Source organism: Ictalurus furcatus, chromosome 11 (genome assembly GCF_023375685.1).
Source record: "Ictalurus furcatus strain D&B chromosome 11, Billie_1.0, whole genome shotgun sequence".
NCBI lineage: Eukaryota > Metazoa > Chordata > Actinopteri > Siluriformes > Ictaluridae > Ictalurus > Ictalurus furcatus.
This window is the reverse complement of record NC_071265.1, coordinates 3,410,001-3,421,596: the sequence shown is the minus strand read 5'-3', so window position 1 is coordinate 3,421,596 and position 11,596 is coordinate 3,410,001. Positions and strand designations below refer to the sequence as shown.

Sequence of the window (11,596 nt, the reverse complement as noted above, 5' to 3'; positions counted from 1 at the left end):
AACCACTAAACAGCTCTTTAATTCCAGTTTATCGCCAGGGTACAGTGAGTATTCAGTTTATTCCCGAATTCAGACCGCTTAGTTCGCCTGAACGCTATAATGTGGCGAGTTGGAAATTTCCGAGTTCCCAGTTGTCGTGAACGCGGCATATGACCCGGATGGAGATTCCTTCCATAGACGCTAAATATAATTAAGCTGCTCTTATATATCTTATATATAAATATATTTTAAATTATAATCATCATCAATAAATTCTTACGAATCAGAATCCAGAATTCATCAGCGTTGTTATTATAATTATTATAATATAAGTTAGATCAGGGTAAAAATGCGAAGTCTATTATTCTTAACTCTGCTCTATTCAATCGTCGAGTCTGGCAAGCATTTATATCAGGAACAATGTTTAGAAATTTTTGCTTTTCACCAGTTAGTGACGTTAAACGCTTATAAAACGTGCAATGCTGCGCGTTTTATGACGTTTTATGAGTTCATCTCTGAGGCCAGTGAACGCCGCATCACCCTCTGAACTCTGAAGGTCATGAGGTCAGGAGACTGTTAATTAAATTATAAGTCTGTCTGAGCAGAGGTAAGGCTTCTTTATCTAATCTAACGACGACCTATCACTCACGAACGACATCGCAAATACAGTTTCTACACATTTTAAGATTTATACAAGCTTATAAAAACATTAAGGCTCAGTTTGAGGTTGGCACGTGAGAGGCACGAACGCACATGACGATGACTAGCTAGCTAGTTAGCTAATGTTATGCATAGTTGTTTATTTACCCAGCCATGTTAAAATATAGCTCCGAAAGGTCTCCAGTATTATTTGCATTTTTTACCTGACCATTCTGACCATGAGTCTGATTTTATTTATTTATTTATTTATTTATTCATTCATTCATTCATTCATTCATTCATTCATTCCTATTGTTTATCTAACGGTCGTTTGATTCCAAATTGCAAAAAGTTGACTCCGATTCTGAATCGAAGTATTGTGAATCAATAGAGTCGATTCCACGACCGTTATTTAATCGTCACGTCACTGAAAATGAGTTTGTTAAACTTTTTTGTTTGTTTGTTTTTGCAATAAATCGGTGCTAAAGTTGCGGCTGTCTCATATCCACTCTACTTGGTGTGTACTACGGACTGGTTGTGATTCAATTTTCTTTGTGGATTCGACTCAAATTGGAGAACCGACTCTTTGACGGAATCGACTCCCTGCCGTGTTGCTCGTGAAGACGTTTTCAAACGCTGTTTTCTGTTAGCGCTTCAAGGTATGTATATAAGATTATATTAATAATTATATTTACTTTAACTGGACAGATTTGAGTTAACGTAGAGTGGTCAAAAATTCAAAACGTAACGTTTATTAAACAAAATGGCGAGAAGTTTTGAAGTCTGTCATTTACGGTTGCGAGGTAAATCTCCTGTTACTCAACTGTCAGTGTATATTTATTTAAAAAATATATGTATATACATAGTAAATACAATGCAAGCAAGTTGTCTTTAGCTAGTTTGTAGCTAACTTTTAGTACAAGTTGCACCAAAATCTAACCAAATTTATGTTCGGTCTGTTCTGTGTGGATTTGACTCAAATTGGGGAATCGACTCTTTACAGAATCGACTCCAATTCTTAATGTTCCAACTGGCTTTTATTTGACTAAAATTTCCAGTTACGTGACAATTTCCAGCGTTTAAATCTGAACTATGTTTTTTTTAATGGGTGTGTGTGTGTGTGTGTGTGTGGCCGTTAGCAATCAATATCAAAATCCACTATCTGGCCAAAAGTATGTGGACACCTGATTATCACACCTGAGCTTGTTGGACGTCCCAAACCATTATATATATATGGGTGTTAATATGGAGTTTTCCAAACCCTGAAAAACAGCCTCAGACTTTACTCCTCCTCACTTTATGTACATTCCAGCAGGAAGCGTTCTTCTGACACCACCACCAAACCCAGATTCGTCCATCAGACTTCATCATCACTCCAGAGAACCGCTCCAGAGTCCAATCTTGGCGCTCCACTCCACACGGTGATCTTAGGCTCGTATAGATTATCACACCTGAGCTTGTTGGACGTCCCAAACCATTATATATATATGGGTGTTAATATGGAGTTTTCCAAACCCTGAAAAACAGCCTCAGACTTTACTCCTCCTCACTTTATGTACATTCCAGCAGGAAGCGTTCTTCTGACACCACCACCAAACCCAGATTCGTCCATCAGACTTCATCATCACTCCAGAGAACCGCTCCAGAGTCCAATCTTGGCGCTCCACTCCACACGGTGATCTTAGGCTCGTATGGAGCTGCTCGGCCTTGGAGACCCGTTTCACGAAGCTCCTGGTGCACAGTTCTTGTGCTGTTGTTGCTTCCAGAGGCTTTTTGGAGCTCTGTAGCGAGTAACGCAACAGAACACGGGTGATATTTACACGCTACGCGCTTCAGCGCTCGGCAGCGATGCTCCGTGAGTTTGCGTTGGTCTACATACTTCTGGCCATATAGAGTATCTTCTCATTCTTGTCTAGCAAATATACATCGTACAGTAAAGCCCTTTAGTATTATTATTACTATTATGTCATGCTGTAAAATACATTTTCATTGGACTACAGTAGTGACATCATCTCTCACCATCCACATAAACCAAAGACTAGGAGCTATGTTTACTAAATATGATATTTAGCCTACATTTAAGGTGTGTCACATAAACCTGACTTTACGTTCTACATTTGCTGATTATTGGCATAAATAGAACGTATTCGTTTTATTTAATCGCAGGTCTACCGTCAGAGGATCTTCACTGTAAACTCATGGCAGTGTGTTTTTACAGAGTTATTTTATTAGGATCATCTCGTACAGCGTGACAAGTCTTTCGGAGGAAAAAACACCCCAAAAAGCAATCGATTAGGGATACATCGATCCGATGCGAAGTAGTGGGTTCGTGCATTTCTCACACAAGCGCTCCTTTTGTCTGTCCTGCCCAGTTCAGCGTCATCATGACCGACGATAGGACGAAAGTGAAGTTCCGTTGGCTACACACGGCATTCGTCTCGCCTACGAAGTTCCAGAAGAATGACGTGGGTTTGGCTCAGCCCACTCGCTGGGGCGACGAGGCGTCCGATGAATCGCCCAAAGACTCCTGTCCCAGCCTGAACACTTCCTCCAGCTCTGAGGGACTGGGAGAACTGGAGAACATTCAACTCGGCACACCTCAGGGGAAACGCGTCACACCGTCAAAGACACCGAGCACTCGGAAAACCCACCGTCTGTCCAGCAGGCCCTGCAGACTGTTTACGAATGCAAAGGTAATCAGTTCGTAGGCTCCTCCCCTTTAGTGTTTTTTTTTTTTTCCCTTCTGTTTTTTTTTTTTTAGAACGATTTGAAAATAATATCATTTTAAAAGCAAGTGGTAATCCTGGAATAAAATATATTGGATATAGATTAAAAAAATTAGGATTTGTGTGCGTTTATGTTTTTGGCAGGACCCACAGTCAGAAGGTCAATCACCTTTGCGGTCGCAGTCATCCACTGCCGGTGAGAACCGAAAAGACAGAACTCCAGAGGAGGGTTCAAAGGTCATCTACCTCCGAGCCCTGAGTGCCGCTCTCGGGAACAGACCGAGGAAGTCGTCGCACTCCGAGGACGGTACCGAGAAGCCGTGCCCCTGGAAGGCTCGTACAGAAACCCTCGCTGTTAAACCCTCGCCGGAGAGAAAGCGCAGCAGCTGCTCGTTCAGCGAGGACCCGGCGCCTGTGTGTGTCCGGTCGGAGGAGCGCACACGCACACCACACGTCTTTCTAGACACCGAGGAAGAGGAGAATGCACCCCATCAGCCCACCGCCTCCTATTGGAGCACGTGGATGGAGGCCGACTCCACCGTCAGCGGAAGTGCGCATCCACCCGGTAAACCAGTCGTGGCGCTGGGGCGGGACCTCAGTCCTAAGCAGCCAATCGGACAAAGTCCTTCATCTTCAGCCTCTTGTTCCCCGTCTCCGAGCGAGCTGTGTGTGTCCTCGCCACTGTTCAGACACCGGTCCTCTTGTGCGCACTTGCGCTACGGATTAACGACGCCCCTTCCCGATGACCCCATCATCCGCAGGAGGTCAGCGGGCTCGGAGCCTGTCTGGCTGTCAGACTCCGACTCACTGGGCTTCATTGACACCCACTGTCACCTGGATATGCTGTACGGGAAGCTGGGCTTCTACGGAAATTTCTGGAGCTTCCGGGAGAAATACAGCCGCAGTTTCCCTGCGGAATTTCACGGCTGCATAACCGACTTCTGCAATCCGAGGATCACGCAGAAGGAAGCCATCTGGGAACGGCTTATCGAAGAGGAGTATGTATGGGGTGCTTTCGGATGCCACCCTCACTTCGCCAAGGAGTACAACTCCGTTCACGAGCAAAGCATCATGAGAGCCATGCGTCACCCCAAGACCGTCGCGTTTGGAGAAATCGGTCTGGATTACTCGCATAAGAATTCAGCCAACCCCAGCACACAGAAAGAGGTAATGCTGCATGATGATGGCTGAAATCACAATTAATTACTTTAATATTAATTCAACTCAATTTTATTTGTATAGCGCTTTTACAATAGACGTTGTCTCAAAGCAGCTTTACAGAAAAATTTAAACACGTCATACAGATTTTAAAAGAGCGAATTTATCCCAATTGAGCAAGCCGGTGGCGAGGGAAAAACTCCCTAAGATGTGAAGAGGAAGAAACCTTGAGAGGAACCAGACTCGGAAGGGAACCCGTCCTCATCTGGGTAACAACAGATAGTGTGAGAAAGTTCATTAGTGATTTATATGAAGTCTGTTTGGCCTTAGGAGCAGCCGTAGTCCCAGCAATCTGGAATTGGAGTAGATGAGAGCTCCATCCAGAGGTGGGACATCCGAATGGATCAGGCAGGTCCGGAGAGCAGAGAGGATCAGGATCTCTAGTATCTCCATAAAATCGTGTGCGGCTCGACAGAAAGAGAGAGGGAGAGAAAAGATTATTAGGACTGTGCTTAGCATGATAGAAAGTCTAGTCAGGGTAGGTTTGAGTAAACAAATACGTTTTCAGCCTAGACTTAAACACTGAGACTGTGTCTGAGTCCCGAACACTAATTGGAAGACTGTTCCATAACTGTGGGGCTCTATAAGAGAAAGCTCTTCCCCCTGCTGTAGCCTTCGCTATTCGAGGTACCAACAAATAGCCTGCACCTTTTGATCTAAGTAGGCGTGGCGGATCACAGAAAACCAAAAGTTCGCTTAGATACTGTGGCGCGAGACCGTTTAGTGCTTTATAGGTTCATAATAGTATTTTATTATGAATGTGTGATTTCACTGGGAGCCAATGCAGTGTGGATAAGATCGGGGTGATGTGGTCGTATCTTCTGGTTCTAGTTAGGACTTCTGGTTCCTGCTGGAACATCCAGATAGTAAGACATTACAGTAATCTAGTCTAGAGGTGACGAAGCATGAACTAATATTTCTGCATCATGTAGTGACATTATATTTCTTATCTTAGAAAAATTTAAAACCTTAGAACATTAACATCACAATCCAAAACACATCGTTTTTAGGAAAGTAATCAACGACGGCATGGTGCGGAGTTACTCTTACCACCCTGATGTAGAACAGCACACCCTTACGTGTTTTATTCCTCTTATACCACACCATGATTAATCACATCGTACGTTTTTCCCTATAGTTTGTTGTGTTTAACGTTCTGAAACATCTACGAAATGTTAGTTCATGTGTCTCTCTCTGTCTGGTGAATGGGTGTGTCACATCTGCCTCAGCTGATTATACCCTCAATGTCCAGCATTTAAAATCTCTCTCTCTCTCTCTCTCTCTCTCTCTCTCTCTATTGAAGAATAGAAGAAACCGACACATTAACCGAAGTGAAAACGCTGTACAGTAGTTGTCTTGGATTTTGTGTGCGCAGGTGTTCGAGCGGCAGCTGCGACTGGCCGTGTCTTTGGGAAAGCCTGTGGTTATACACTGCCGGAACGCTGATGACGATTTGCTGGACATTATGAAGAAGTGTGTTCCCCGAGACTACAAGATACACAGGTTAAAAAAAAAAAGTTTTTAAAAAAATCCACACCCGTGTCGTCGGTTCCGTGCCGCGCCGAGGCGACAGACTTGTGTTTGTGTGTTACAGACACTGTTTCACCAACAGTTACTCCGTAATCGAGCCGTTCCTGAGCGAATTCTCAAACCTGTGCGTGGGTTTCACAGCGTTGGTGACGAACCCTAACGCCGCGGAGGCCCGAGACGCCGCGAGGAAAATGCCACTGGACCGAATCCTGCTGGAAACCGACGCACCCTACTTCCGACCCAGACAGGTCTCGCGCAGCCTTAGAACACATTAATACCCACACTCATGGATCGATCCGAACGATAACGTTTACATTCAGATCTAGTTTTGCGTTATGATTAGTAGCATTAAATGAAATGGAATAACGTGCGGTCCGTGTATATCTTTCATTCCGAAAAGAGTAAGAAAGCGTCCGCTTTTCTTGGCAGGCGCTAAAAGTTCCTTCGTTCGTTTTAGCCGCAAAATGACGGAGTCTAAAATTATGTAAAGAGTATTTAATCATTTAAGGTCCAAAGGACTCCAAGGGACATGGACTGCACTAAAGATACCGCTGTAGTTGTAGGGATTATTTGTTGTTGTTGTTGTTGTTGTTGTTGTTGTTTTTTGAGTGATCGTTTTAGGACATCTGATTAATCACACCCATATGTGGTTCTTTCCCAAACTGTTCCCTCAAAGATGGAAGCACACAATTGTATAGAATGTCTTTGTATGCTGTAGCTTCACTGGAACTAAGAAGCCCAAACCTGATGCTCATGTGCACGAAGCGAGCTCCATGAAGACGTGGTGTTCAGGTTAAGTGTTCGGATTGGACCGAGTCGTGACCGCAACCCCACTGAACACCTCTGGGATGAACCGGAACTGGAGCTTCCTCGACATCCCGACATCATCAGCGCCTGATCTCAAACTCACTAATGCTCTTATAGCTGAACGATCACAAATCCCCACAGCCACACACTCCGGAATCTACTGGAAAGCCTTCCCAGAAGACTGGAGCGCGTTATAACAGTAAAGTGGGTAATAAATCTGGAATGAGCTGCTGGAGAATACATATGGGTGTGATGGTGAGACGTCTCCAAACGTTTGGCCTTGTAGCGTAATTGATGAAGCCCCGCCTGGACTTAATAACATCGCTGAGGCTTTTTTAAATTTATTTATTTATTTATTTATTTCCTTTAACATGCAACAAGGTTGGATCTCGGCTCAAGTCCTCCTTGGAGAACATTTTAAGCTCCTGTATATCTCCGCGCTCGTGGACGTTCAAATCCAGAGATCTTGTCTTTCTGTAACAATTTGGGCTAAAAAAAAAAAAAAAAAGAAAGTATGACGTGTTCTTCAAGAAGAATAAAACACTTAAGGATGTGTTGTTCTAGGAAAATAATCAACTCCAGGGTGGTATCCGTATCTCCGCTCCGTCACACGGAGCTCTTCTCTACCGTGCCGTTGATTATTTTCCTGTAACAGCGAGACACCGATGTTTCTACTGTTATTTGGATTGTCCCTCTGCAGGTGTCTCCGTCTGTGTGTAGGTTCTCTCACCCCGGGATGGGCATACACACCTTACAGGAAATCAGCGTGCTGAAGGGAGAGCTCTTCTCCACCGTGCTCCAAACGGTCCGCCAGAACACCACACACATCTACGGCCTGTAAACCCCTCCTCCTCCACCCTTAAACTTAATAACCTGTGTACGGTAATGTTTTGGCTGGTTATTGAAGCTTGTTTAAAGTAAGAATGTTCTACTCACTAATACATCTTTTTTTTTTTTATTAAAATTGTTCAAATTGTAGATTAATTATAGCCGAGTTATTTTTGAGTTAGATTTGGATTTACTCGCATCCCAGATTTACAACATTGGCTTTAGAAGAACTGATTAGGAATGGATCTAGCTAGTTTCTTCATTGAAGGTTTTTAAAACGGTCTGTTGTTGTTGTTTTTGTTGTTGTTTTTTCTCCTCTGTGTTTTCGGGGGGGTATATAGAGAACCTGGCAACCCTGCACTCAGAACTTTAAAATAAAAAGATTGAAGTTCGCAAACATGGATACCTAATGCAGGACAAAAAAAATCCTTTTATTTCTTTCTTTTTTGTGTGTGTGTGTGTACGCATAAACGTGTTGTGAACCGTAAGAAACTCTGAACACTGACGTTGTTGTTTTATTTTCATTTTATTCACATTTCACAGTTTGTTGTAATAATTTGAGCGGTTATGAATCAGGAATCATTTAAGTTCAAATGCTGTTAGTTTGCACCGTCTGAAACAAATGGAAAAACAAGCACGTGTGACTTCACCGTGTCGGTATTACTTCTTGTGTGTGTGTGTGTGTGTGTGTGTGTGTGTGTGTGTGTGTGTGTGTGTGTGTGATCAGAACCCACCCAAAGTAGGCGGATCACCCAGGACATCCAGTAACATCCTCTGTAGCACAGGACCATAATCCTCGTATTCTGCATCACTGAGAGACACGGCCAGCTGGAACGTTGCGCTCACCTGCACAGCCGTAAGGACAATTCCCACTGATCAGTTCACGAGGTTAAAACCCAGGGGAAGAAACGCAAATGTCCGCACGGTCTGAGAAGTCTGGTCTCCGCTCGTGATATTTTCTAACGAATTTAGTTTAGTTCTTTTTTTTAATATAAAGAAACTAGCAGTTTCTTGAATCTAACGTGACCCTGATCAGGCGGTTACTGAGGATAAATGAGTGAGTGCTGTGAGTCCCGAAAGATTCATATCTGCCCTCTCGCTCACGACTTATTTGTCGGGATCCCAGTCCAGATGCACGTCTCTGGATGTCCTGAGACCCTTTCTAATAGTGGCCTCGTATTTGTATCTGTATTCAGATGTACATGTTTATAACACAGAGATACGCTTTTCCTTTCATCCATTCAAAAACCATGGGGGTGCAAACTTTTTGATGCAGCTGTAGCTCTCTATGCACCATAGTTAATTCGTTCATTCCACCTTCTGCTCACCGTGGTTGTAAAGAGTGATCATTTGACTCTACATCCAAAGTCCAGAGGTTCTCAAAGGTGCATCATTACTGTCATCTAGTTCACACGGCACTGATCTCTTCATCTTCTTCAAACGTGTCACTTTGTAGACGCTCCCTAACTCACACCGCATTCTCCAGCTGGCTTTATCTCAGTCTAAGTATTTTATTGACTGAACTGAAGGTTAATTGATGAATAAAATGTCGGATTTGAACGTTTACACGCGCAGTGTTTTTATGAGGCTGAGGGTTCGTGCAGCGCTGACGGAAGCAGAACGTCATTTATTTACTTCTTCCTTTTATTTCTCGCCCGAACGTTCGCATACCATGATCTTCTCCTCGGAAGGAAGAGGAGCCTCGAGTTCAGCTGCAGTCCTCCGTCCCACCCGAGGTGGCTTTCGGTCTCCACGATTCTAAACACACACACACACACACACACACACACACACACACATCCCTACTGCCTGAAACACACTTCATCATCTGTAAATAGAACTACTCATATAAACACACAAACAAGTCTTCAGCTGTTTGTCTTTCTGTCCTTATGAGGACCGGTCACTGACTTTAACTGACTCTGTAATTGATTCATCTAAATCCAACTCTAACCTTAACTTCACTAAACAAAAGAAAACCTTTTAGTTTTTTATTTTATTTCAATAAAAGTTGCAGTTTTTCTCACTGGGGACCAGCCAAATGTCCCCACAATGTCAAAACTGTAAGATATTACTATCTGCTACTATTACTATTGTGGGGACATTTGGTCCCTAGCAAGATATGAAAGCATGACTACACACACACACACACACACACACACTCACCTGTGGTTTTTGGGTTGGACTGAGGAAGCTGGAGCCACACATCACAGTTTCAGCCCACAAAGAAAAAGCGCAGAGGAGCAACATCATGTGACCGACACGACCGTGTCCCAGCATGGTGAGCATCTCTCTCTCTCTCTCTCTCTCTCTCTCTCTCTCAGGATCTGGAGTAAAACTGGGCAGAAAACCAGCAGCATTTAATAAAGTTTAAAAAAAAAAAAAATCATCCGAACATCATGGATAAGAACCTTTTAAGTAATTCAAAATAAGCCACAAGCGCATCAGGCACTTCCCTGTTCTAATACATACAGACCCCATACAGACATAAATCATGGATCCAGCTGTACATCTGACTTAAAGTGTGTGTGTGTGTAAGTAATAATTTGCTCCACTTCATTGTTATTACGATCATCGATGAGACGTTGTGATATAATACATTACTCAACACTAATAGTTTCACGGTCGAGCTGTTGATAAATATCAGATTTCAGTCTTCACGTCTAATATCACGACCGCTGAAAATATATATCAGTGTACACGTAAATACGGCCCAAGAACCTAGAAGTATCCACACAGATTGTAGCGCACTGAACTGACCTTACTACATCTGCTGTATATTTCTGTTTCTCCTGAAACATTGTGTACTATACTGAATTTTATATACTGAATAAAATCACACACACACGTCTGTAAGCTTGATGTCTTACCTAGAAGCAGGTAATGTCAGGACGGCGTTATGAGTAAGTCTGATCCACTCACGCCTCTTATATATGCTGAAGCTGATCATCTCTGAGACTAAAGCGAGAAGATGAGTGTGTAGAAAAACAAACACTGTAGAAAATCCCGATCTGTTAATGCACTGAATATTTCCAACGCTACAATAACAGGGTTGTTTAAATATTTGAGGTGTGTGTGTGTGTGTTTAAAGATAAGATATATCGGCTCTTCTGGTGTTTTCGCAGTGAAATTCCACGTGTGTGTTAGCAGTAACAGGATGAGGAGATAAACGTGTAGGTGAGTAGATTTCTTCCTGAAACACGGCGTGAGGAACGTAGTGACGTTTGTTTGAGCGCAAACAAGGTGCTGGTGTCTGGGAACCGAACCATCTCAGCATCTCAGCATCTCACTCGGCGCGTACAGACGTTAACGGAGACGTGAGAAGTGTGTCAGGTCTCATGGTTTTGAAGTTGGTTCTTATGAAATTCTTGCACTCCGCTCATAAGACATCCATAAGTGTTGCGTGGATGCTGCATCCATAAATAAATATAGTAAACACACAGATGTAGTGCAGGCAGGAAAATAACAAGTTTAGGTAGAAACCCACATGGAGACTGAATCACTGTGGATTACGTTTTACGTCTATGGCTCTGAACCATGTAAAACTGGTTTGAAATCGCATACTGAAGTGGCTTAAATCGGTCATGGATTCCCCTCTATGCACCCTGGTTCCCATGTGTTTTGTTTTTCTTGCCCTGGCTCTGCCCCTGTGTTCTACCACTGGTTTGTTATCTGTGTTCACCTCTTTTGTGTTAGTTCTAGGAAACAGATGAAAACAAAGCTCTTTTGCTGCCCTGACCATTCCTTTCCAGACCACCAGAGGGCAACCTCATCCTTGTTTTTGAACGCCGTCTTTTTCTTTTCCTGTCTAACCCACTTCCTGTCTTTGTGCACACCTGTTTTGAGTTCCCATTGATTGGTTGCTCAAT

The 11,596-nt window shown here is 43.3% G+C and overlaps 1 protein-coding gene and 1 long non-coding RNA gene across 5 annotated transcripts; one reads left to right on the top strand and one right to left on the bottom strand.

The window, feature by feature from the left end:
* Positions 1-144: 144 nt before the first annotated feature.
* Positions 145-8,389, top strand: tatdn2 (TatD DNase domain containing 2). 4 transcript variants are annotated; one of them, XM_053636933.1, is made up of 7 exons: positions 145-586; positions 1,107-1,277; positions 2,991-3,311; positions 3,489-4,511; positions 5,938-6,065; positions 6,157-6,340; positions 7,600-8,389. In XM_053636933.1, exons 3-7 carry the CDS (start codon positions 3,003-3,005, stop codon positions 7,738-7,740), a joined length of 1,785 nt encoding a protein of 594 aa, XP_053492908.1. In that variant the 5' UTR covers positions 145-586; positions 1,107-1,277; positions 2,991-3,002; the 3' UTR covers positions 7,741-8,389. The 4 variants fall into 4 exon arrangements, with proteins under 4 accessions (XP_053492908.1, XP_053492909.1, XP_053492910.1 ...); XM_053636934.1 differs by lacking the exon at positions 1,107-1,277; XM_053636935.1 differs by having other exon boundaries at positions 145-1,277; positions 6,175-6,340.
* LOC128615082 (uncharacterized) lies at positions 8,260-10,449 on the bottom strand. Its single transcript, XR_008387147.1, has 3 exons — positions 9,894-10,449; positions 8,462-9,485; positions 8,260-8,340 (listed from the first exon to the last, which is right to left on the bottom strand). It is a non-coding gene; the product is annotated as an uncharacterized LOC128615082 (long non-coding RNA).
* Between the last annotated feature and the right edge of the window lie 1,147 nt (positions 10,450-11,596).